The 27,119-nt window shown below is 41.2% G+C and overlaps 1 protein-coding gene across 1 annotated transcript in view; it reads right to left on the bottom strand.

Annotated features, from left to right (window-relative positions):
• PHEX (phosphate regulating endopeptidase X-linked) overlaps positions 1-27,119 on the bottom strand; it is a gene marked incomplete at both ends in the record, with an annotated part of 202,797 nt that overhangs the window by 65,334 nt on the left and 110,344 nt on the right. The window contains one exon of the mRNA XM_079727783.1: positions 138-215. Within this exon, the coding sequence (XP_079583909.1) occupies positions 138-215 (78 nt within the window). The remainder of the gene's footprint in view (positions 1-137; positions 216-27,119) is intronic.

Genomic DNA, 27,119 nt, shown 5'->3' with positions numbered 1-27,119 from the left:
TGATATCTAGCCAAGGAATGAATCAAAAGTTGGTGCTTTTTGGCACCACCAGATTTAACTGCCTGGACTTGGGTTAGCTGAAAGGCCGAGGCCAGTAAAACTTGCCTGAAAAAAAATACAGTAAATTTAGCACTTACTGCCTTGAGGTCTTCATTAACATGAGTATCATTCATTATAAATTCAGGATAGCCAACTTTTGCCAAAACAGCTCTTGCCTATAAAAAGGAAAAAGAAAAATGATGTCAGAGTTTCAGCACTTAAGTCATTAATAATCAAAGGACACAGGAATGCAGCCTTCATCTGAAAACTCCGTTTACTGAATATCTACTATATGTAACCGACTGTGAAGGGCAAAAAAGAAAAAAAAAATCTAAGTGAGTCCCTGCCCTCAGCATACTAAAAGCACAGTGAATGTAGCAAATAAGTATATAATACAAGATAAATAAAGGTTTAGATATAGACAATATTGTCTATAAATAATTTTATTTATAGACAATATTGTTATCAAAGTCCATAGCAGAGATTATTTTCTCATGGGGAAAATGCTTAATGGAGAAGGTGACCAAACTGAGTCTTAGAGAATGGATGGGATTTCAAAATGCAGAGCTGAGAGGAAGGACATTCCAGGAGAGCAAACAGCAGGGGCAAAGTCAGGGAGACGAAAAACAAAGAGCACATCAGAGAGATGGTGAGTAGTTTCCTGGAGCTGGAGAAGAAAGCACAAGGGGTGGACACAGAAAACAATGCAAGAAAGCCAGCTTTGGCCACATCACAGGGATTCCTGAATGCCATGCTAAGAGTCTATATTTTGTTTTACAGACAAGAGAGAACTAAATATTTTTAGCAGGAATAAAATGAGATGAGTCACCCTCCAGCGAAATTATCTGTGCAACTCCGTGAATGATGGCCAGGATACCAGAAAAATTGGAGGTAGGGAGTCCAGACTACTTTAAGATGCATCACAACCATCCTTTTGATAGACATACTACTTATTCCCTGTTTTACAGTTTATAGGCAATGGATAAAGGAAAAATAGGCACATACAAGGAGCCTCCACAGCAGGGACTGGCAAACTATGGCCTATGAGCCAAATCTACTCTCTGCCCCGGCTCCCAACCCCAAATCTGTTTCTATAAATAAAGTTTCATTGGAACACAGCCACGCCCATTCATTTACATGTAATCTATGGCTGCTTTTGCACTACAACAGCAGAGTTAAATAGTTGGGACAGAAACCCTTTGGCTCACAAAGCCTCAAATATTTACTCTCTAGCACTTTAAAGAAAAGGTTTGCCAACCCTTGCTCTCAAGAAACTTTGTCTCTCTCCTCTCCCCAGATTCAGGGTTTCATAAAAACAAAAGAACAGCTTACTCAAAGAGTAAGCACAGTGTCAAGCCTCTGCCCAGATCCCCTGGGATCCCTTTTATCACCTCAGCATATCCCTCCCCAGCATCTGTATTATTTTTCCTTTCTAATGGCCAGCACCTGAGACTGAAGGCCTGCCCTAGGGGTACTAGGACACCTTGCCTGCACTCAAAACAGTTTCCTCCTGGGAGTTTATCTGCCGTGGGCCCCCTTCTCCACTGCCATCCCAGCAGCCCTCAGCCAATGACTGCCTGTAGCAGGAATACGAAAGTCCAGCTCCTTTGCTTCAATTCAGGACACACTGTGAGGTATAATTTGCCCTCTAGAGATCCCCACAGGATCAGGCTATCTGAGACTTCCCCTGAAATGGCACCCTGGTCCGTCTCTCACCCTTCCCAGTCTGGCTTCCCTCATTCCCTTGCTGGTTTCTCCTGGGAGCACTTGCTGAATAAATCATAAATCACCTGCACACAAATCCTCATCTCCAGCTCTGCCTCAAGAAGTCCCAACATAAGACACCAGGCAACCCCAAACACATCGGTTTTATTCCAGCAAAGCAAAAACCAGTGACCTTTGTACACTGCTCTTAGTAATGAGTTTTTTCCTCAGTCCCTTCCAATTTTCCTCACTCAAGAAATAAATAGGATAAGATAGTATGTTTTCCTTATCTGCCCTGAGATAATTCAACTATTAAATATCAGCAGAAACTTGAAACTCAAGACTCAGAGAGGATTTTACAAGTGCCGCAGGACACAGTCATAATGGGTTTTGCTGTTCCAGAGCCTCAAATATAGCACAGATCAAATTTTGCCTTCAAAACCCTGTGAGTTACACTGAAAGCCTGATATGACCCAAAGAGCGGATAACCAGAGGTTACAACTCGCCCCCAACACCAAACAATACATCATATGTCTACAGGTTACCTCGTTCCGAGATTGTTCTGTTACTTCCCTCGTATTTAATTCTTCACTATACTTAGCTCGCCACAAGTCATATACATAATAACTATAACAAAGAGCTCCAGATAGTCTCAAAAAAAAGAAAGAAATATACAAGTTGAGTCATCCACAATTGTTTTCTGAACCCTGGTCTTTCCGGAGCATGCTGGTGAATCATGGATTGTTTTTCAAACCTCACGCTCTGGGACCCCCACTGCACTATAGAGCTGCACAGAGTATATTACCTTCTGCACTGTATATGCAGGTCACTGAATCCTTTTTTATTATTTATTTAGCAACACCATGACTTGAAGAGAGCCAGGATGATGATACAAAGAATCTCTATTCATCTAAGAACACAAAGATAAATAATACTAGTAGCAACACTGCCAACATCTGAAAAGAATACTCTCCTTCCCCAAAAATGTGCTGTGTTGTTATGCCTCTATTCAAACCCAAATGCTCCTTCTGCCAGACAGTCTGTTGTCACTTCCACATCATCCCACCCCACCCCGTTCTACATTCTTCCCTGAGAAGCCTCAGAACTACATCTCCCAAAACCCCATGGGACATGACTGCAGGTTAGACTCTGTGAATGAGAAGCACTCATAGGAGACTGGAAAAGTAGCAGAGGAGACACTATTTATCCACTCGCTGCTGGTAGCTATGGGCAGGCACATGGGCATCTGCAGACAGCAGATAAAGAGCTTTGCAGCAGCTTCCAAGCATTCTCCTGAGAAGAGCCCTTTCGTGTGCGGGCAGCAGAGACCACTGGCAGGCTCTGCCCTTCACTCCCCAGCCCTCCTGATGACTGCATAAGCCTCCAAATCCCCATATTAAACATCTTTCCGCTTGACACACTTAGAAGGGCACCTATTTTCCTGAATAAACTCTGATATACCCTTTAAAGCAAATAATGATCACGTCACTTTTTAATTTTTTCAGAATGGAAGAAATGAAGCACCAATAGCTTGATGGCTTGTGAAGGGAAAAGCATTAGTGAAGCAGGCCTGAAATCAATTACTCCATGGGTTATAAGGACAAGAAGGAAAGGCAAGTTCCACTGCAAACACTGAGAGAACAGTGGGATATATAAAAAACAGACTGCATGTTATATCCTGCAAGAAATATTTCCCAGTCTGCTTATGGCTGATCAAAAACTCCAGAGTCTTCCATAACCAGTGCATGCATTTCTATCCCTTATTCACACAGACCTTCAGAAAGGGCTGCACATGACAACTGGACCTTCTTCCTCAATAAAGGAGGCTCAAATGATCTTTACTACCTGTGTGACCCTGAGCAAAGTACTTAACTTTTCTGAAGCAAATACTGCCTATTATATATCCAATATCCACATTCCTTTCCCTTGCTTACTATCAGACCCCAGTTCTTCTCAGGATGACAATGGACCCAACAAAAAACAGCTGCATCACCCAACTTCCTTTGCAGTTACAGTTGGCTATGGGATGAGATTTTGGCCAATGACACATAACCAAAAGTCCTTGTTGCACTCCCAGGAATCTGTTTTAAAAGACGAAGACTCAGCTGGCATGTGCCCTCTGCCTGCAGTCCACAGTTTCTCAACCTTAGCAATATTGACATTTGGGGCCAGGTAATTCTTATTGTGGGAGCTGTCCTGTAGACTGTAGGATGTTTAGAAGCATCTTTGGTTTCTACATACTAGATGCCACTAGCAACACCACCTCACAACTTGTGACAACCAAATGTCTTCAGACATTGCCAAATGTCCCCTAGGGGCAAAACTGCCTGCTGGGTAAGAACCACTGCTTTAGCCTTTCCTCTTCCTCCTTCCTGCAATGCTGATGCAATGGCAGAGATAGGGCAGCCATCTTGTAATCACAGGGTAACAAACAAGAGGAAGAAATTGACATGCTAAAGAGGGTGGAATGAAGAGTTGGTGCCATCTGGAGCCCACCATATCAGGCATGAACTGCCTCCCTTCCCCCTCTATGACATGAGGAAAATAAAGTCCTATTTGTCTGAGGCATTATATATAATGTTTTCTACTAGCTGCAGCTGAATGTAATCCTAACATGATCTCCTTTTCATCAGATATAGCCTGAGGAAAAAAAAATAGTACCTATACTTCATTGGTTTGTCTGCAAGGATTCACGAAGACATTGCACACAAAGCACTTTTTTATGCCTTGGTCCAGAGTACATGATGAATAAATGTTGGCTGTAGATTATACAGAGAAAGTAGAAACATGACTTCTTCCAAGGATCTGGAGTAACACTGTTCTGTACCTATTTGGATGGTCTTTTAGGGGAACCCAGGCCAGATTACATCCTTAACCAAATACCTGAACTCCCCTGGGGAATAATGTCACTCTTTTTAGTCACAGGTCAAGTTTCAGGGGGCCACACAACGTAGTGAGAGAGGAAGGTTGTTGAAGCAACCCTGTGATCAATGGGGAGACAGATGTGCCCATGAGACGCTTGGAGCATGGTGGAAGATTTCCTGAGCAAAGCCAGACTCTAAGCATGAGCCAGGAGAATCCAGGCTATTCAAATCCCCCCAAAATTCTGAGGACTCTTCTGAGGGCCACTATTTGCACACCTCAGAAAATGGACACAAGAAACACTATGAAAGCTGATCTTAGCAAAGATCAAAGAAAAGGTTGCCTTTAGCATTCACCACCTTGGTTTCTGTTTTCCCTTCCTTTCTCTTGCCTGTATCCATTCCTCCCAGTACCTAGCAGGCCTTGTGTGTTCATACCACTTGCTCTCTGATCATACCCAAAATTGGCCTTTCCTTGGCAATGCACTGTGCCCCAAAGTCATCTTCCCCTTCCCTCCTCATCCATCAAAACTGTTACTCCCGGGCCTCCCTGGTGGCGCAGTGGTTGAGAGTCCGCCTGCCGATGCAGGGGATGCGGGTTCGTGCCCCGGTCTGGGAGGATCCCATATGCCGCGGAGCGGCTGGGCCCGTGAGCCATGGCTGCTGAGCCTGCGCATCCGGAGCCTGTGCTCCGCAACGGGAGAGGCCACAACAGTGAGAGGCCCGCATACCACAAAAAAAAAAAAAAAAAAAAAAAAAAAAAAAAAAAAAAAAAAAAAAAAAAAAACTGTTACTCCCTCATGGCAGCTAACCTATTAGCTGTCATTGGGGCCTCAAACTAATTTATAAGATGTGAGTGACTAATAGCAATCTAATGTATTAACTCTGGAGAAGTATCTGTATTTAAAAAAGTAGTTCATTAACCAAAGGGATAAATCAAATTATAAGGGAGGTTTCTGTAGCTATCAGAACCTTCTTTCTGATACTACTCAAATCAAGCTAATGGCCTATTCCACTTAATCCCCATTGTGTTCCCCACATGGAATACAGTGCCGGGCATATAGCAAGTGATCAATGCTCAATAAATATTGATTCATGTAATGAGTAATTTAGTTGATAAACCCATTCTGATCAATGTCAAGAATAGTATCAGAAAATATAAAAGGTTATAGTCTAACACATGACCAAGAACATCATTCATTGCTGCTCCCATCAAGGTACATTTCCATATAAACTGATCTTACCAAAAGAGATAAAATGAGGGAAAAAAAGAGAGACTTTCTGAGAACCTAGGGAACTTTCTGGAAAATGGAGCAATGTTTAAAATCCATTGGGAGGGGCTTCCCTGGTGGCGCAGTGGTTGAGAGTCCGCCTGCCGATGCAGGGGACACGGGTTCGTGTCCCGGTCCGGGAGGATCCCACATGCCGTGGAGCGGCTGGGCCCATGGGCCATGGCCGCTGAGCCTGCGCGTCCGGAGCCTGTGCTCCTCAATGGGAGAGGACACAACAGTGAGAGACCCGCGTACTGCAAAACAAAACAACAACAACAAAAATCCATTGGGACTGGGGCTTCCCCGGTGGTCCAGGGGTTAAGAATCCGTGTTCCAATGCAGGGGACACGGGTTCGATCCCTGGTCAGGGAAGTAAGATCCCACATGCTACGAGGCAACTAAGCCTGACAGCCGCACTTACCGAGCCTGCGCACTACAACTAGAGAGGCGACGGGCCTCAACTACAGAGGCAAAGCGCTCTGGAGCCCGCAGGCCACAACTAGAGAGAAGCCCACGCACCGCAACAAAAAGATCCCACATGCCACAACTAAGATTCGACACAGCCAAAATAAATAAATAATAAATGAATAAATAAATAAAATTTGTTTTAAAAATCCATTAGAACTGACTTTTTTTTTCTTTGCTGTGTTGGGTCTTCACCACTGCGCACGGGCTTTCTCCAGTTGCGGCGAGCGGGGGCTACTCTTCGTTGCAGGGGGCGGGCTTCTCATCGCGGTGGTTTCTCTTGCCATAGAGCACAGGCTCTAGGCGCCCGGGCTTCAGTAGTTGCAGCACGCGGGCTCAGTAGTTGTGGCACGTGGGCCCTAAAGCACATGGGTTTCAGCAGTTGTGGCGCGCAGGCTCGGTAGCCGTGGCTCACGGGCTCTAGAGCACAGGCTCAGTAGCTGTGACACACAGGCTTCGTTGCTCCACAGCACGTGCGATCTTCCCAGACCAGGTAGTAAACCCATGTCTCCTGCATTGGCAGGCAGATTCTTAACCACTGCACCTCCAGGGAAGTCCTGGGACTGACTTGACAGCAACCAAAACTGTATTTTTTAATATAAGCTATTTCAATCAAACAACAAATACTTATTGAGAATGCCGTTGAGGCTCAGGACTCTCCTCAGTGCTAAAGAAATATAAAAATATATAAGACGATCCATGGCCTCACTGTATTTATATTAAAAGACTGAAGAAAAACATTCTATGACAACTTGCCATAATCGCTACTACAAAGTATGAGCAGTTTTTTAATTATCTGAACCTCTCTGTTCCTCAGTTTCCTCATCTGTAAAATGTGGATAAAATTACTTCTAATACCAATGCAGAGTTGAAAGAAGTATTTGGATAACAAAGGAATTGGGAAAGGATAATTTGGATTACCTAGATCAGGGGTTAATAACCTTTTTCTGTAAAGGGCCAGATGGTAAATATTTTCAGCTTTGCAGGCCATATGGTCTCTGTCACAACTATTCAACTCTGCATTGTACCTGGGAGAGCAGCTGTGGACACCACGTAAATGAATGACTGTGGCTGTATGCCAATAAAACTTTATTTACAGACACTACTGAGATTTGAATCTCATATCACTTTTATGTAACATGATATATTCCTCTTCTTTTGACTTTTCAAAACAATTTTAAGAGGTAAAATCCTTGCTTAGCTTGGGGGCCATACAAAAACAGGCAGCATGCTAAATATGGCTCAAGAGCCACACTTTCCTGGGCTGACACATAATTCACTGAGGGTAGGCTGTTCATTGAGTTGCCTCCATTAATGGCACAGGGTCTAGTACACAGTAAGTGCTCAACAGTGCTTGCTAAAGTGATCCACGCTCAACAGGGTGGGGTGTGTGCGTGTGTGCGCATGGCTCAGCTAGTAAGTTTTATATTTGTTTTTATTTTGCTCTTTGCTATTACTAACATGTACATGCAACAAATCTTAGTCACTTGGGGGTTTATTCCTTGCCCTAAAGTCTTAGGGCTAGAACTTTAAAATCACAATTAATTTCTGTGGAGACAGACAGTTCATGAAGTAAAGATTATTACTTTGAGAGAGAAAAACTATCACAAATGAACTAGAAAAACAAGGAACACTGAAAACTTAAAACACAACATGATTTAAACTCTCAAGTCACCTCTCCTTCCCAGAATTTTCCACAAGGTACACTACAACTTGATACTGCTGGTGGGAAGAACAGAACCAAACATAATTCTGCTTTATTTGCCTGTGAGCGCTGAAACAACATGTAATTTTTACACAAATGACCAAACTAATTTAAAGATTGGTTAGCTTGACTGCTTTATCCTAAATTTTCAAAGCCACTTAATATTAAGCTGATCGGCAGAAATCAAGACAGAAAGCTCATTTGTTTTAATCCCCACTGACCTGGCAATTTAGGAGAGTCAGGAAAATTCTCAAATGTCTTGCATGTACTACATCAAAAGCATCACTTTAAACACTTAATTAAACAGCTTTGTGTTTCCTCTACATAGTTAAGTTGCTTAGCATATTTTTTCTCTTTTATTAATTTAACTAACTTAAGAAAAAAATGGAACAATTGATGATCAACTGCCCTTTTACAAATAATTTATAGCACAACTTTCTTAACGCTTGCAACAGCTGTGAAAGCGTCAGTCAGGCTTCACCACGCCAAGGTCTCGTTTTCTCTCATGAGTTCTACAATAACTATTAAACATCAATCAAAATTCTGAGCTTTAAGCATCGGAAGGTTCAGGAAACTGTACATCAATTACACTATCCCTCAAAACAGTAGCAATTTCCATAATGCCAAAAAAAATGATTGACTAGTGTAGATGTCCTGGCTGAAGATATTATCCTAAGCACAGCTAATGGTATTAATGAAAATTAGGCCGGAGAACAGGCTTTAATATCCTTTGGGGTTTTCTGAATTCCACAAATAATAACAATGCAGTTGTCTGACAAATCAAATTTCACCTTCTTGACAAGAATGGCAATGATTTATCATGAGTCTTCAAAAACTTTAATTCTGCAAATTGCTTTCGGGTGTGGTTCACAGGCTCATGCATCATGCTGGGGGGAGAATAGATAAGCGCCCCCCATGAATCACAGAGGGGTGTGGGGGGGGCGGTACGCGGGCCTCTCACTGTTGCAGCCTCTCCTGTTGCGGGGAACAGGCTCCGGACGCGCAGGCTCAGTGGCCATGGCTCACGGGCCCAGCCGCTCCGCGGCACGTGGGATCCTCCCGGACCGGGGCACGAACCCGCGTCCCCTGCATCGGCAGGTGGACTCTCAACCACTGCGCCACCAGGGAAACCCAATCACAGAGCTTTTAAAGTGCAAGTCATAGTTCTGATTTTGCAAAAGCTGGAAGACAGGAATGCTCAGATTTCAGGTCTTCCACCCTTAACCCTTCCTGAATAATGTCCCAGTGTAGCCGACAATCCCCATTTCTCTCTGACATGGACAACATTCTAAGAAGGTATGTTCCAAATTATAAAGCAGCTCCATCCATCCATCTTCTCCCTTGAAAATACCTACGACAGGACTTCCCTGGTGGTGCAGTGGTTGGGAATCTGCTTGCCAATGCAGGGGACACAGGTTCGAGCCCTGGTCTGGGAGGATCCCACATGCCGTGCAGCAACTAAGCCTGTGAGCCACAACTACTGAGCCCGCGCTCTAGAGCCCGCGAGCCACAACTACTGAAGCCCGCGTGCCTAGAGCCCGTGCTCCGCAACAAGAGAAGCCACCACAATGAGAAGCCCGCGCACCGCAATGAAGAGTAGCCCCTGCTCGCTGCAACTAGAGAAAGCCTGGGCGCAGCAACGAAGACCCAATGCAGTCAAAAAATTAATTAATTAATTAATTTTTTAAAAAAAATAAAATACCTACTCCATCTATCTTGAAGGTGGGCAGTTTTTCCAGTCCAAAAAAGGAAAGTACTCTGGTATAGGTAAATCATAATTTAGCCACACCGGCACTAAACAGGTTCCTGGTATCATTGTGATAGTCCTCTCACTTGGGTGAGCCCTGCACCCAACAGTTTTTAAAAAAAGAACATTTGGGTTTTCTTTGAACATAGATGGAGCAGGGAGTAACAACAGAGTTAAGAATCCTAAACCATCCTATGATTACTCCATAAAACAACACATCTCTCTAATGGTAGGGGCATTACCTTAAAAATAGTGGCAACTCTCACATATCCCCTTTGAAGCTGAATAGGAGAGTGTCAATGTCTTTTTATTACCTTCAGTTACATGTGGTAAACTGCTCACAAAGTTTTCACAAATAGAACAGCTGCTAGACCTGATTAAATGAATATCCTAAGCTTCAATTAACCAAATCCATTTGTCCAGACATAGCCAAGATGCTAAAAGCCCGAGAGCCAGAACAATCCTGTATTATAGTTAGGCTTTTAGATGAGCCAAAGTAAGTGGTATTTTTCTCTGCCCCACACGCAGGGCTCTACGTCACGGGTCAGCAAACAAAAGCCAACAGGCCAAAACAAGCCTACCACATATTTCTGTAAAAAACACTGTGTTTTGGAACATGGTGAAGGGGTCCAAAATATGTCACTGCAGCATAAGAATTATTTTGAGTTGAAGGCATTTGAGAATCAACAGATACAGGAAGAGGCCTTCTCTGCACTCCCCTTATCTGCCTAAAAGCAGGCCTTCCAAAAGAATTCCAGTGTCATAAATCCCTCTTAAGGGAGGCTTCTCATACCAGGGGGAAAGAGTGACTCCTATCACCAGAGATGAGAAGTCAGCGCCAGGATGAGAAACTGCATACACAGACCTTACTAAATCAAACCTTACCTTCCATTAGTTTCCCCCACGTATTTCTCAGTCATATCCCACCATTTATTGTTCCTTGAAATCTGTGTATAAAATAAATAACCTACAAGGATATACTGCACAGCACAAGGAATATAGCTAATATTTTATAACTATAAATGGAGTATACTCTTTAAAATTTGTGAACCACTATGTTGTACACCTGAAACTTATATAATACTGTGAATCAACTGTACCTCAATAAAAGAATAATAAAGTGTTTTTTTTTTTTAAAAGATGGCATATGAGGCCCAAATTCTCACTGCTTCTTTGAGCTACATTTTCTGTGAGCTCCCACCTACCTAAGGGAATAAACTTTGTCTTTTCTCCTGCTAATCCACCTTCTGTCAGTTTAATTTGCAGACCCCCAAACACTGAACCTCAAAGGGTAGTAGAAGTTTTTCCTCTCCAACAAAAGCCATGTTTATTTGTTTATGGATTGTCTATGGCCGCTTTCACGCTACAGCTGCAGAGCTGAGTAGCTGCAAGAGAGACCATAGGGCCCCCAAAGCCTAAAATATTTACTATCTGTTTACTATCTGGCTCTTTGCAGAAAAATTATGCCAACACCTCTTCTACATAAGAAGGTCCCAAATTTTTCAAAACTAATAGTAAAGATAGCAAGGGAAAAATAGGGACGAAGGTTAATCTTTTTGGACAGGTTCATCAGATATAAACATGTGTTTAAACTTATAATAATGCTTCATGTTTTGTTGACGTAAATACCTGAATTTGAAAACAGAGCCAGCATACAAATATTAACCAGAAATGGGAATACCATTGAAAAATCAATGCACTTTTTGAGGAAAAGAAAAAATGTATACAAATGACTAAAAACCATTTTCAAATGTCAAGATTCAAATGGCTTAGAAATGCACATTGAACACCTAGTCCCTAACACCTAACATTTTCTCAGATAAACTTTATCAGCCACTTAATCCTCCTCCCAATTGTTAAATTACTTACTTAAACAGGAGGCAAGCTGGAGATTAACTTCAATAACATATCCTATTCCCTCATCAACAGTCCACCTGAACCGGAATTGTCCTCATTTATTCCATTGAGGTTTACCTCTGACGTGAACGATTCTTTACCAGCCTGAAAAAACTTCAAACTACCTCCCTCATAACACAGGGGAGAGATCAAATGAGATATCTGCTAAATTATTAAATTAGGTAAATGTAAACTGTCACACGGTTTTCCTAAAAGAAGCAGAGTTTCTCAACCTTGGTACTACTGACATTTAGGCCAAATTATTCTCATTTGTGGGGGTCTGTCCTGTGCACTGTGGGATGTTTAGCAGCATCCTTGACCTCTACCCACTACATGCCAGTCAACTCTCCCCTGTTCCCAGCTGTGACCAAAAATGTCTCCAGACCTTGCCAAATGTCCCCTGGGGGTACAATATCACCCTGGGCTAAGAACCACTGCTGCAGGGGATCCTCATGCATGCTCAGGTGTGAGACACAATCTGACCTAGACTGTGGTACTTGTCAAGCCATCTGGACCCACTTGGGAGAACCCCAGACATTGTATCCATATTACCCATTCCTAAGAAGGGGGCTCATCCAGTCCTTCAATATTCCTTAGGCATTTCATTAATGGTCACCACTATTATGCCATTAGAAGTATTTTATGGAGAAAACACCATGATCTTCTCTCCCATCAATTTTTTAATGTGCCTCAGGCAATTGCAGTTCAACCTAATTTCTGGTCAATGCCACCTAAATCCCAGGATGATAGAGGCAAAGAATTAACAACTGGAAAGTGCTTTGCAACTATAAGTCATGATAGAAATATACCCCAAGATCTCAGAGATATTTACATTAAAAGTTCTAATAACTTTTCTCTGAGTAGCTTGGTAAAATATATTTTTAAGTACTTTGAGGCATCTAAAAAGCCACGTTAATACAATTACAGTTCACTGAAAAATTAGCAATTTCAAAGTACAATCCACTTTGAGAGCTAAAATCAGTCATAGCAGGGTAATATTCTATTTAATTATGAAGATTAATTCAACCTTCATTTATTTGTGCATGTGTTTGGTCTTTTCATTTTTCACACAACACCCGAGATTCAAATACCATCTGGTAGAATTGCCAAACAAGTTTCAGTAGCATCTATTAGAGTTACAGATTTCATTTCAAAGTGAAATTGATAAAAGGACAAGGGGAGAGAGGGAAAAAGGGAGGTAGAAGCAGTAGAGACTCAATTTAATCTCCAAAATATACAGGCAGCTCATGCAGCTCAATATCAAAAAAACAAACAACCCAATCCAAAAATGGGCAGAAGACATAAATAGACATTTCTCCAAAGAAGATACACAGATTGCCAACAAACACATGAAAGGATGTTCAACATCACTAATCATTAGAGCAATGCAAATCAAAACTACAATAAGGTATCACCTCACACCAGTGAGAATGGTCATCCTCAAAAAATCTACAAATAATAAATTCTGGACAGTGTGTGGAGAAAAGGGAACCCTCTTGCACTGTTGGTGGGAATGTAAATTGATACAGCCACTATGGAGAACAGTATGGAGGTTCCTTAAAAAACGAAAAGTAGAACTACCATACGACCCAGCAATCCCACTACTGGGCATATACCCTGAGAAAACCATAATTCAAAAAGAGTCATGTACCACAACGTTCACTGCAGCTCTATTTACAATAGCCAGGACATGGAAGCAACCTACGTGTCCATCGACAGATGAATGGATAAAGAAGACGTGGCACATATATACAATGGAATATTACTCAGCCATAAAAGGAAACAAAATTGAGTTATTTGTGGAGACGTGGATGGATCTAGAGACTGTCATACAGAGTGAAGTAAGTCAGAAAGAGAAAAACAGATACCATGTACTAACACATATATATGGAATCTAAAAAAAAAAAAGGTTCTGAAGAACCTAGGGGCAGGACAGGAATAAAGATGCAGATGTAGAGAATGGACTTGAGGACACGGGGAAGTGGAAGGGGAAGCTAGGACGAAGTGAGAGAGTGGCATGGACATATATACACTACCAAATGTAAAACAGATAGCTAGTGGGAAGCAGCCGCATGGCACAGGGAGATCAGCTCGGTGCTTTGTGCCCACCTAGAGGGGTGGGATAGGGAGGGTGGGAGGGAGATGCAAGAGGGAGGAGATATGGGGATATCTGTATACGTATAGCTGATTCACTTTGTTATAAAGCAGAAACTAACACACCGTTGTAAAGCAATTACACTCCAATAAAGACTTTAATAAAATAAAATGAAAAAAATAAAACAAAAATGAGGTTTTCCACCAATCTGATGGAGCTGTATCCCTCTCTCTGCTTCGTTCCCTACCATGCCACCTGCACAAACAGTCCTAAATAACAAGTCCTGTCATCCCCATTTACAGTATTTTCTGAAACAGCCAGGTGAAGATTTAAGCAGTGTTGTGTATAATAGTGTGAACTCTGATTATGAACTATGTCCACCATGTTTTTCAAATGTATCTTACATCTTCCTTAAAATGTGGCTTTAGTCATGTGGTGATTAAGTTGACCACTTTCTTCATCACAGTATCTGTTCAATATTCAATCTTTTACTGAATGATTACTAACTGCCAAACAAGCACCACAGACTTGAAAATATCTTCTTAAATTTCTTTGAGTTGTAACAATACACAAAGTACACAAATAATAAGTGTACAAATCAAAGATTTGTTTTTTGTTTGTTTGTTTGTTTTTTGTGGTATGCGGGCCTCTCACTGTTGTGGCCTCTCCCGTTGCAGAGTACAGGCTCCGGACGCGCAGGCTCAGTGGCCACGGCTCACGGGCCCAGCCGCTCCGCGGCATGTGGGATCTTCCCGGACCAGGGCACGAACCCGTGTCCCCTGCATCGGCAGGCGGACTCTCAACCACTGCGCCAACAGGGAAGCTGCAAAGATTTGTTTTTAAACACACACGCACATACACACAAACCTGTGCTAGCAACTCTGAGACAAGATTTAAAATATTTCTAGTACACAGAAGGCTCCCTTGGGTGCCCTTCCAGTTAATAAGCTGTCCACCCTCAAGATAACCACTATTCTGACCTCTATCTCCATAGCTTAGTTTTGCCTGCTTTTGAACTTCAAAAAAAAGTGTGTACTCTTTTGTGTCTGGCTTCTTTCATCTCAACATTACATCTGAGAAATTCATCTGTGTTTTGTGTGTAGCAAGAGTTGAGATACATAGTTTAATACACTGCACTCCTGTCCTCAAGGAGCTCACAGTCAGACAGGTGGAGAATGAGAGGCAAAAACAAAAACAAGACGTAGAGAACAAACATGAGGACACCAAGGGGGAAAGCGGGGGTGGGGGGGGATGAACGAGGAGACTGGGATTGACATATATACGCTAACGTGTGTAAAACAGATATAACTAATAAAAACCTGCTGTATAAAAAAAGGAGATCTCAGTGCTAAACACAATCAGCAACAATAGAAATAACAGTTTTAATAATAATAAATGTAATGTTCTTTGTTGAACTTTAACTATGGATCAGGTACTGGGCTAAGTGCTTCACTTCCTCATCAGATCCAAATTTATTTTACCTCAACGCTATCAGGTGAGTACAGATTATCCCCATTTCAGAGCTGATGGGTCTGAGCCTCAGAAAGGGGAAATAACTCTCCCCAAGTCCTACAGGCAATAAGAGCCAAAACCAGCTTTTTAACCCAGATTAATTTAGCCCTAATCTGACTTCAAAACGCCCATGTTTTTCCAACATACACCATCTTTTGAGAGATGAAAAGTAATATCCTATTATATAAATTATAAATCCAAATGAACTGATTAATGTGTAAAGACCACCTCTGCATCAGTAACCATATTCAACATGCTAAGAAAAATAATATTTTTAGCTGTAAGAATACTTTTAAGAAGTTCTCCATCCTTCCCTAAAAATCATACCATTAAGCTTTTAGTTCTGGACACCAGTGGGACTAAACTTTGAGAGCCCATAGCAGACCAAGGCTTAGCCAAGAGAGGAGATCAAAATGGAAAAGGAGAGACAAGAAAGTATTTCTATTTTGGAAATATCAGAACATCTATTTTTCAAACCAGTCAAGGTAATGAAGTAAATGAGACTTCACCAATAGGAGGGAAGTTCCAGGGAATGGGGCTCCATGAAGAGAAGGTTATCAACCTCATGGAGAAGATCCACTGGCAACTATGCTGAGAAATGTGTCTAGCCTGAGCATCCCTGGCCCAAGGATTTCTGGCCCTCATCCACCCCTTTGAAAGAAGAATAAGGTCTCTCTCCCTCAGGGATCTTTGCACATTCATAAAGACAAATGAGAGCCAGTTTGAATCAATTAAGCTTAACCTGACTGGTTTTGACGTTGGAAATGCAGGAACATACCAAAAGCAGCAGACCAGGAACTTTGTACCTTACCCCAGAAGCCCATGAGATGGAATATGGGCCTTATGAACGATGAGTTTTTGGTTCCCACTTTGGGTTCCCCAAAATTCTGGCAACTTGGTCATGCATTATCTGCTTGTAAGAATATATCATCAGTAACATGTAACTTTCTGCTACCATAACAGCCATACATATGGTATGGCATATGTCAACGTTCATGGGTCCAGGTACCTTGCTGCTCTCTACCTCTCTGCCAGGGTACCAGCCTCCACCCATTCAGACTAAACTCCAGAGGGTGAGTGGTGAGAGACAGATAAAGGAAATGCAACCCAAAGCCACCTTCTGCCCTCACAGTTCAGACCTGGTTATTTATTCTGGGATGCCCATGGGCTACATTTTGGAACAAATCTTAGCTTTTTTTTTTTTCTCTCTACTTCTGAAAAGGCAATCTAGGGAAGGAAATCAGAAAGGCCACCTATACTCAAGACAAAGCAATGAGCCATAGCCAAGGGACAACGTGGGCTGTTGGTAAACAACAGCCTAAATGTCATCATCAATTATTCATCATTCAACAAAGCCAATGAGTAACCTCTATATAAAACCACTTAATTCTTACTCAAACTTCAGCCCAACAAGAGAGGAAAGCAGTAAGGTGCTGGTCAAAAACTTGAGACTAGTAAAGTGCTAGACCATGTTGGCAAGCCATGGCCTGCCAGCCAAATTCCAGCTGCTGCCTGATTTTGTAAATAAAGTTTTACTGACACACAGTCATGCACATCTGTTCACATAAGTCTATGGCTGCATTCATGGGACAACAGTAGGTCTGAATAGCTGCGGCAGAGACCACATGGCCTGCAAAGCCCAAAATACTTACTATCTTGTCCCTTGAGTGAGAAATTTGCCAACTCCTGCTCTACACTCTCACTACTCAATGTGTGGTCCATGGTCCAGGTACATCCATCTCACCTGGGGGCCTGCTAGAAATGCAGAATCTCAGGCTCTACTTCAAACTTAATAAGAATCTGCATTTTAACAAGGTCCCTGGGAGAGTGGTGTGCACATTCAAGTCTGAGTAGCAGCGCTCTAATAGGTTTCTGCTTCTCAAACTTGGCTGCTTACTGGAATTGCCTGAGGAGTTTTATTTCGTTTTGTTTTGTTTTGAATACTGATAGCCTGGGTCTAAGTTAACTCCAGTCTGAAAAGTTTGCAAGAGCTTCCAGCTCCTCCTCACATAGCTCTCATTCTCATTAGATGTTGACAGAGGACACTCAAACAAGCATCCAGCAATTAGGGAGCGTTTGGGAAGTGGGAAGAGAAGAGCAGAAGGAAAGGATTTGCTCCTCTTCTACTCTGTCAAGTTTTCTCATTTTAAAATTGCTCTCTCCGACAAGCTCCTTTTTTGTGAATAATTGTTAATGGAAATCAGAAATTACTTAGGACAATTCATAGGGCCTCTTTAGAACACGACTTTATACAGATCTATACAAATCACTTTGCCAAACCTTAACTTTCATTTTCAAAAGCCTGGAAGAACAAGCCAAATTATTCCATACACCGGTAAATTCATTTTATAACTTAATATGAGAATTAAACAAAGGCTCTCTTCTGCAGCCCCAAAGGACATGACCTCAGTGCTGTCCTTGACTCTGCTCTGCTTTGGGACAGGTCCATTCAGCTCATTAGTTTAATGCTTACAAACCCCTGCAAGGAGGCTCTTGTTAGCCTGCACAGTGACTTCAGCACTGGCAACACCAGAATATACCAAAGGCAGCAGATTTGTCCCCTTTACCTTAGGTCAGCAAGCATAGCCCTTTCCAATGCCGAGAGTCTTTGGCTATGAAGTACAGGAAATCAGAACCTCATGTACATCAGTGAAGTTAAAACACTCCCTCACACCTTATATAAAAATAAACTCAAAATGGTTTAAAGACCTAAATACAAGACATGACACCATAAAACTCGTAGAAGAGAACATAGGCAAAACATTCTCTAATATAAATCACGGAAGTGTTTTCCTAGGTCAGTCTCCCAAGGCAAAAGAAATAAAAGCAAAAATACACAATTGGGACCTAATCAAACTTAAAAGCTTTTGCACAGGAAACTATCAACAAAACAAAAAGACAATCTACGAATGGGAGAAAATATATGCAAACAATGCAACTGACATGAGGCTAATATCCAAAATATACAAACAATTCATACAACTCAATATCAAAAAAAACAAGCAACCCAATCAAAAAATGGGCAGAAGACCTAAATAGACATTTCTCCAAAGAAGACATAAAGATGGCCAACAGGCACATGAAAAGATGCTCAACATCACTAATTATTAGAGAAATGCAAATCGAAACTGCAATGAGGTGTCACCTATCACGAGTCAAAATGGCTATCATCAAAAAGTCTACAAATGATAAATCCTGGAGAGGGTATGGAGAAAAGGGAACCCTCCTACACTGCTGGGAATGTAAACTGGTGCAGCCACTATGGAGAACAGTGTGGTGGTTCCTTCAAAAACTAAAAATAGAACTACCATATGATCCAGCAATCCCACTCCTGGGCATATATCCAAAGAAAACTATAACTCAAAAAGATACATATACCCCAATGTTCATAGCAGCACTATTTACAATAGCCAAGACATGGAAGCAACCTAAATGTCCATCAACAGATGAATGGATAAAGAAGATGTGGTCTATATCTACAATGGAATATTACTCAGCCATAAAAAAGAATGAAATAATGCTATCTGCAGCAACATGGATAAACTCAGAGATTATCATACTAAGTGAAGTAAGTCAGAGAAAGACAAATACCATATGATATCACTTATATGTGGAATCTAAAAAAATGATACAAATGAACTTACTTACAAAACAGAAATAAACTCATAGACATAGCAAAAAAACTTATGGTTATAAAGGGGGAAGGGGAAGGGGGATAAATTAGGAGTTTGGGGTTAACAGATACACACTATTATATATAAAATACATAAACAACAAGGATCTACTGTATAGCACAGGGAACTATATTCAACATCTTGTAATAACCTATAATGGAAAAGAATCTGAAAAGGAATATATATATATGTATATATATACTGTATACTATATATATATCTGAATCACTTTGCTGTATACCAGAAACATAACACTGTAAATCAACTATACTTCAATTAAAAAAACCCACAATGATATATGTATATGTATAGCTGATACATTTTGCTGTACAGTAGAAACTAACACAACATTGTAAAGCAATTACACTCTAATAAAAATTAAAATAAATAAATTTTAAAAACAAAATAAATTTACTTACACAATAAAAAAAATGAGATATTACTACACATCTATCAGAATGGCTGAAATAAAAAACACTGATAATACCAAATACTGGTGAGGATGCAGAAAAAGTGCTTCATCAGACATTGCTGGTAGGAATGTGAAATGGTACAGCCACCCTGGTAAGCAGTTTGGTAGTTTTTTTTATAAAACAAAACATGCAAGTACCATCCGACCTAGCAATTACACTCTTGGGCATTTATTCTAAAGAAATGAAAATTTATATTCATACAAAAACCTCTACCTACATGAATGTTCTAACAGCTTTACTTGTAACAGTCCCAAATTGGAAACTGCTCAGATGTCCTTCAACAGCTGAATGGTTTAAACAAACTGGCATGCATCCATTTCATGGGATACCACTCAACAATAAAAAGGAACAAATTACTAATACACGCCACAACCTGGGGATGGATCTCTTGAAAACTCTACCAAGAAAAAAAAGCTAACCCCAAAAGGATAAAGACAGTGTGATTCCCTTATGTAATATTTTGAAATAATAAACTTTAGAAATGGAGAACAGCTTAGTGATTCAGGGGTGGGGATGGGAGGTGGGTATAAAAGGGTAGCATAAGGTGCTGGAACTGTTTAGTGTCTTGACTATGGTGGTGGGTACATAAACCTACACGTGATAAAACTGTAAAATGTACACAGAGTAAAACTGGGGAAATGTGAAGATCTGTGGATTATATTAATGTCAATTTCCCAGTTATGACTTACATGGTAGTTTTTCAAAATGTTACCATTGGAGGAAACTGGGTAAAATGTACATGGGATCTGTGTTATTTCTTACAACTGCTTGTGAATCTAAAATTATCTCAATAAAAAATTCAGATAGGGCTTCCCCGGTGGCACAGTGGTTGAGAGTCCACCTGCCGATGCAGGAGACACGGGTTTGTGCCCCAGTCCGGGAAGATCCCACATACCGCGGAGCGACTGGGCCCGCAAGCCATGGCCGCTGAGCCTGCGCGTCCGGGGCCTGTGCTCCGCAACGGGAGAGGCCACAACAGTGAGAGGCCCGCGTACCGCAAAAAAAAAAAAAAAAAAAATTCAGAAAAAAAAAGATGTGGGGGCTTCCCTGGTGGCGCAGTGGTTGAGAGTCCGCCTGCCGATGCAGGGGACATGGGTTCGTGCCCCGGTCCGGGAAGATCCCACATACCACGGAGCGGCTGGGCCCGTGAGCCATGGCCGCTGAGACTGCGCGTCCGGAGCCTGTGCTCCGCAGCGGGAGAGGCCACAACAGTGAGAGGCCCGCGTACCGTAAAAAAAAAAAAAAAAAAAAAAAGATGTGGTATACATATACAATGGAACATTACTCAGCCATAGAAAAAGAATGAAATATTGCCATTTGCAGCAATATAGATGGACCTAGAGAATATCCTACTAAGTGAAGTAAGACAGAGAAAGACAAATATATGATATCACTTACATGTGGAATCTAAAAATTAATACAAATGAATTTATTTACAAAACAGAAATAGACTCACAGCCATAGAAAACAAACTTATGGTTACCAAAAGGGAAAGGGGAGGTGGAGGGATAAATTAGGAGTCTGGGATTAACAGATACACAGCACTATAAATAAAATAGATAAACAACAAGGATTTACTGCATAGCACAGGGAATGATAATCAATATCTTATAATAACCTATGATGGAAAAGAATCTGGAAAGAAAAAAATACATATATATATATGAATCACTTTGCTGTACACCTGAAACTAACACAATATTGTAAATCGACTACATTTCAACTTTTAAAAAAAGTACAGGAAGTCAGTGTCAGAGGTGTCTGTACTGAAAATTAAGTTTATTTACTAAGGAACTCAAATGTATGTAAAACTGGAAAAAAAATGATTTGCCTACTAGGATGGAGTTGGGCCCCTTTTGACTTAGTCCAGTTCTGGGCCCTAACATGTAGTAGTTATTTCTTATAGCTATGCAGGAAGGTCTCACACACTGAGGCTGAGCCCTTTCCCCATCAGAGTTCAACAATAATTAGGTTTACTCAAATAGTTCTCTAAGTCAATGTATATACTGGTTTCGAGCTAAGAAAAAAAAAATAAGTCAATAATATAAAACAACTTAACCAATCTAACAGGAAAATGGGGAAAATTTAATGATACTCGGTGGTCAGGTGTTAAACAGGGGGTAAAAATAGTTCCAAATTCTCAATTGTAAATAATGAAAAACTGAACACAGGTGAGAGAGGCAAAGGATACAGACTGTAGGTAGGTAGTTTCCAAAGATGGCTGCCAACAATGCCTTCCCTCCCTGTGCGCTCACACTCTTCTTCACATCAAGAGATGGAGTCTTGGGGCTTCCCTGGTGGCGCAGTGGTTGAGAGTCCGCCTGCCGATGCAGGGGACACGGGTTTGTGCCCTGGTCCGGGAAGATCCCACATGCCGCAGAGCAGCTGGGCCTGTGAACCATGGCCGCTGAGCCTGCGCGTCCGGAGCCTGTGCTCCGCAACGGGAGAGGCCACAACAGTGAGAGGCCTGCGTACCGCAAAAAAAAAAAAAAAAAAAAGAGAGATGGAGTCTTTCTCCTGTCCTCAAATATGGACTGGCCTTGTCCCTGGCTTTGACCAAAAGAATGTAACACACGAAACATTCTGGGGCTTCTCAGCCCAAACCTTAAGAAGGCTAGCAGCTTCTGCTTCCTCCCTCTTGGAGCCCTTAGCTCCCCTGTAAGAGTACCACGTTACTCTTCTGGAGAAAGAAGCCACATAAGGAACACTGAGGTGTCAGACACAAGTAAAGAAGCCACTTCAGATGTTCAGCCATAGCTGCCATCTGACTGCAAATGCCTGAGACACTCCAGACGAGACCAGCAGAAGGGTCACCCATCTGAGCCCCAACCAACCCAGAGAATCATGAGAAATAATAAAATACTTGCTGCTTTAAGGCAGCAGGTTTTGGGGTGGCTTGTTACACAGCAATAGATAACCCAAATACAGACCACTGCAGTAGGTGAGTCATCCTCCCTGCACGAAAAACATTCAAACCTGCTCTCTTCCCTCTGGCAATTGACAGATCCAGAACCAAAACAACACAAAACCCCAAAATCCTCTATGAGGAATCAATCCTTCCATAAAATCCGTTTTGTTTTTTTTTAAGGAATTTTGTTCATTTGAAATGCCAAGAATGATACTATTTAAAATCAAAATGAGGTAATTCCCTGGCGGTCCAGTGGTTAGGACTCCATGCTTTCACTGCAGAGGGCCAAGGTTCAATCCCTGGTCAGGGAACTAAGATCCTGCAAACTGTGTGGCACAGCCAAAAAAAAATTTTTTTTAATAATAAATTAGTAAATTAAAATGTTTTAAAAAATCAAAATGAAATTTATTTTGCAAAGCTGTAAACACCTCTATCAGAATACTTTGGTCGTGCCATTTCTTCCTAGCACTGCTTCCTCCAACTTTTCCAATTACCTTTACCTTTTTCCCAGTTTCTTTCACTCTTTCTTCTCTTGGTATCAGGTTGTTTCTCCAGCTCATAAGTGAGATTCTGTCAGAAGTGGATTTGCTATCACGCCCTCAAGCCTGCCTTTACCCAGCTATGCTAGGGTCTAGAAAATGACAACTCAGAACACCAGGTTAAATACAATTTCTCTCTCTTCACCCATTTTCCACTATCTGTCTGTCCGGCCCTTGGGTTATTAATGGAACTGACATTCCCATATAACTGACTGAGCAGGCCCAGCAGCCAGATAAGAAGGGAGCCGCTGACAGCAGCAGACACAACCTCAGAGAGAGCAGATAAGCAGACACGTCGTGGCTATTAGTTTCATCTTGGGCCAAAGAGAGGAAGCATCACAAAATATACACAGAGAACTCAAACATTCCTAATGGACTCTTTTCCCATGAAATTAAAAATCAACATATCAAAACTGATTCTTCTTATCAAACCAAACTAAGCATGTATTTGTAAGTGAATTCCTAACATACTCAATTTGGATTTGGACCAAAAAAGAATAAAGACAGGCATTAAATCTCTCCCCCCAATCCCATGAATAAAAGTAATAAATAGTCTCTATAATGTTTAAAAAGCAGCTCTCTCCCCTGGGCCTCTGGAATTTCACTCTGAGGCTAACATAGCATTTCCCTATTTCTTTCAAAGTCCTACAACCAACAAATCACACAAGCCAAAATAATCCTTAATATGCACTTAAACATTAAACACTTTCACAGTACCACATTTAAACTATTACTGCTTGTTGATGTTGTTAAATTTTTTGAATATTTACTATTGCAAGTTTCTTCTGTTAACACAGTTCCATTGTTCCACGTTGTTCAAATTAGTTCTACTTCTTGATACTAGCATTAATTTTTTTAACGTATGGCATGGTCATACACTAGTTATATACTTCTTTATATTCTTGAGAATACAACACCTCAAAAATTTTCAAAAAACATAGATTACATGTATGTTCACTGACATGAGCTAGTGCCCCTTACAAATGACAATTCACATAAACCTCTCACTCAAACTTCTGCAAATTTGCTTATTACTAAAACTCTTCATTTCAAGTTGGTAATGAGTCTCTCTCCTCTCCCCCTCCCACAACAACAACAACAACAAAAATCAATATATTGCTCATTGGTAGAAGAACTAATTAAGGCAATGATTTATAAACTGTTCAAAACAGTCTGTGATTAAATTGAAGTCAAACATTAAAGAGGATATCTTGTTGTGCCAGGGAGCAAAGATGCTGTCAGAAACAACTAGAGTCATGTCAAAATTCCCTAACGCAAGAGCCTCAGGTTGGCCAATATGGGACAATTTGAGCTAAAAAATAATGATGACTGTAATGAATCTAAACAAATCAAATACATAAAATTCCCTGAGTTTATCATGATATTTAAAAACCAAACTGCTTTGGTACCTTTGGAAGCACTAGGATACCAACTCACTGTGAAAATCAATAAATAAAAAGACATTTATGCTGCCTTTCAGCAGTTTATATCAGTATAAGCTGTTGTCAGTGTAATCAAGTGGTTTATGAGAGAAGATCCTTTTTTATAGAAATATTTCAGCTGATATACGCAGAAAGAATGATAGAACTAGAAAATCACCCGTTGCAATCCCTAATGAACTCATGTATCTATGCAATATACTATCAATGACTGCTTAAACGATTAAAACAGTAGTTTTCAACCCTGGCTGCATATTTCTATCCTGGGGAACTTTGAATACTGATGCCTGGGTCTCACCCCCAGAAAGTCTGATGTCATTGGTCTGGGGTGTGGCCTGAGCATTTGTATGTTTTAAGCTCCCCCGGGGTGATATGAAGGCACAGTCAAGAAAGAGGACCATGGCCTATGGTGAAAGGTTGATGGGTAAGTTAAAAGGGAAGGATCAGTCTGAGAACACCTGAACCCACTAATCAACATTTTCAGTGGAAGTGGGACAACACAGCACCATGTGCCTCTTGGAGGGCTGCACAGGAAGCACACAGCACTGCCCATGAAGTCTTATGCCAAAAGAAAATTGAACCTGAATCTAATCAAACCTCTAGCTGAACTAGCAATATACGGAAAATGTGAGGGACAGAAGAACATGTTAAAAGACAACAATAGTGTATCATCAGCCAAATCAGCAGTGCTGAAAACTCTACCAGACAAATGGCACAATTTCTTCAACAAATTTCATGGATAAAAGGGGAGGGGCGCTCTTAAAACTTTTAAAGCCTTAAAAGACAGACCCATTAACTGCAATATGTACACCTTGTTTGGATACCAATTTCAACCAGCTGTTTAAAAAAATAAACAAACATTTTTGAGATAATTACAGAAAGCAGACAGAATACAGGTACTGCTGTTAATATTGATGGGTATGTTAAGGGTACTGTGGTTAGTTGGGTTTTTTTTTTTTAATCCTTAACTGTTGAAGATACATAATGAAATGTTTATAGTAAAATGATATCTGACGGGACTTCCCTGGTGGCGCAGTGGTTAAGAATCCACCTGTCAATGCAGGGGACACGGGTTCGAGCCCTGGTCTGGGAAGATCCTACATGCCACGGAGCAACGAAGCCCGTGCGCCACAACTACTGAGCCTGCGAGCCACAACTACTGAGCCTGCAAGCCACAACTACTGAGCCCGTGTGCCACAACTACTGAAGCCCACGCGCCTAGAGCCTGTGCTCCACAAAAAGAGAAGCCACCGCAAGAAGCCTGCGCACAGCAATGAACAGTAGCCCCCGCTCACTGCAACTAGAGAAAGCCCACGTGCAGCAACGAAGACCCAATGCAGCCAAAAATAAACAAAATAAAATAAATTTATTAAAAAAAATGATATCTGACATGAGCTTGAGAATTCTCAAGCATAAAAACAGGTGGGGTGGGGAAAAGATGAAATCAAAACAGCAAAGACTGCTCACTGGTGAGGCTGGGTAATAAGAACCTGTGGGTTTGTTATGTACACTTTTGTATACATTTAAAATTTTCCATAACAACATGTTTTAAAATATTGAACAGAATGGCCATCATCAAAAAATCTACAAACAATAAATGCTGGAGAGGGTGTGGAGAAAAGGGAACCCTCTTTCACTGCTGGTGGGAATGTAAATTGATACAGCCACTATGGAGAACAGTATGGAGGTTCCTTAAAAAATGAAAAATAGAACTATCATACGACCCAGCAATCCCACTACTGGGCATATACCCTGAGAAAACCATAATTCAAAAAGAGTCATGTACCACAATGTTCACTGCAGCTCTATTTACAATAGCCAGGACATGGAAGCAACCTAAGTGTCCATCAACAGATGAATGGATAAAGAAGATGTGGCACATATATACAATGGAATATTACTCAGCCATAAAAAGAAACAAAATTGAGTTATTTGTAGTGAGGTGGATGGACCTAGAGTCTGTCATACAGAGTGAAGTAAGTCAGAAAGGGAAAGACAAATACCGTGTGCTAACACATATATATGGAATCTAAGAAAAAAAAAATGTCATGAAGAACCTAGGGGTAAGACAGGAATAAAGACGCAGACAGAGAGAATGGACCTGAGGATATGGGGAGGGGGAAGGGTAAGCTGTGACAAAGTGAGAGAGTGGCATGGACATATATACACTACCAAACATAAAATAGATAGCTAGTGGGAAGCAGTTGCATAGCACAGGGAGATCAGCTAGGTGGTTTGTGACCACCTAGAGGGGTGGGATAGGGAGGGTGGGAAGGAGGGAGACGCAAGAGGGAAGAGATATGGGAACATATGTATATGTATAACTGATTCACTTTGTTATAAAGCAGAAACTAACACACCATTGTAAAGCAATAAAGATGTAAAAAAATAAATTGAATAGAGTGAACGTTAACAGAAGTCCATTTTGTACCTCCACCCCAAAGAAACTAATGTAATTGGCATCAGCTTTTCTCTCCCAATTTTAGGAGACTTTCATGGAGCATTACATCATTTGGTGAGGAGAAATAAGAGGAAACTTGGGGAAAATGAACATGTCATCTTACCAATACTGAGCATTTGCTCTTTGCTAGTCACTGGACATACATTACTTGTTTGAATCCTCCCAAACACTCTGTGAAAACAGTAGTATATTTGTTCTCATTTCATGGGTAAGGAAACTGAGGCCCCCCAGAATGTGCATCTTGCCTATGTGCTTGGTGGAGCCGTGATTCTTACTAAGCTCTGCCCAGTGGCCAAAGAAGGGAAGCCATGTTGGATTCTGAGCACACAA

This window comes from Hyperoodon ampullatus, assembly GCF_949752795.1.
Source record: "Hyperoodon ampullatus genome assembly, chromosome: X".
In the NCBI taxonomy this organism is placed as follows: Eukaryota; Metazoa; Chordata; class Mammalia; order Artiodactyla; family Ziphiidae; genus Hyperoodon; species Hyperoodon ampullatus.
This window is presented reverse-complemented; position numbering and strand designations above follow the sequence as displayed.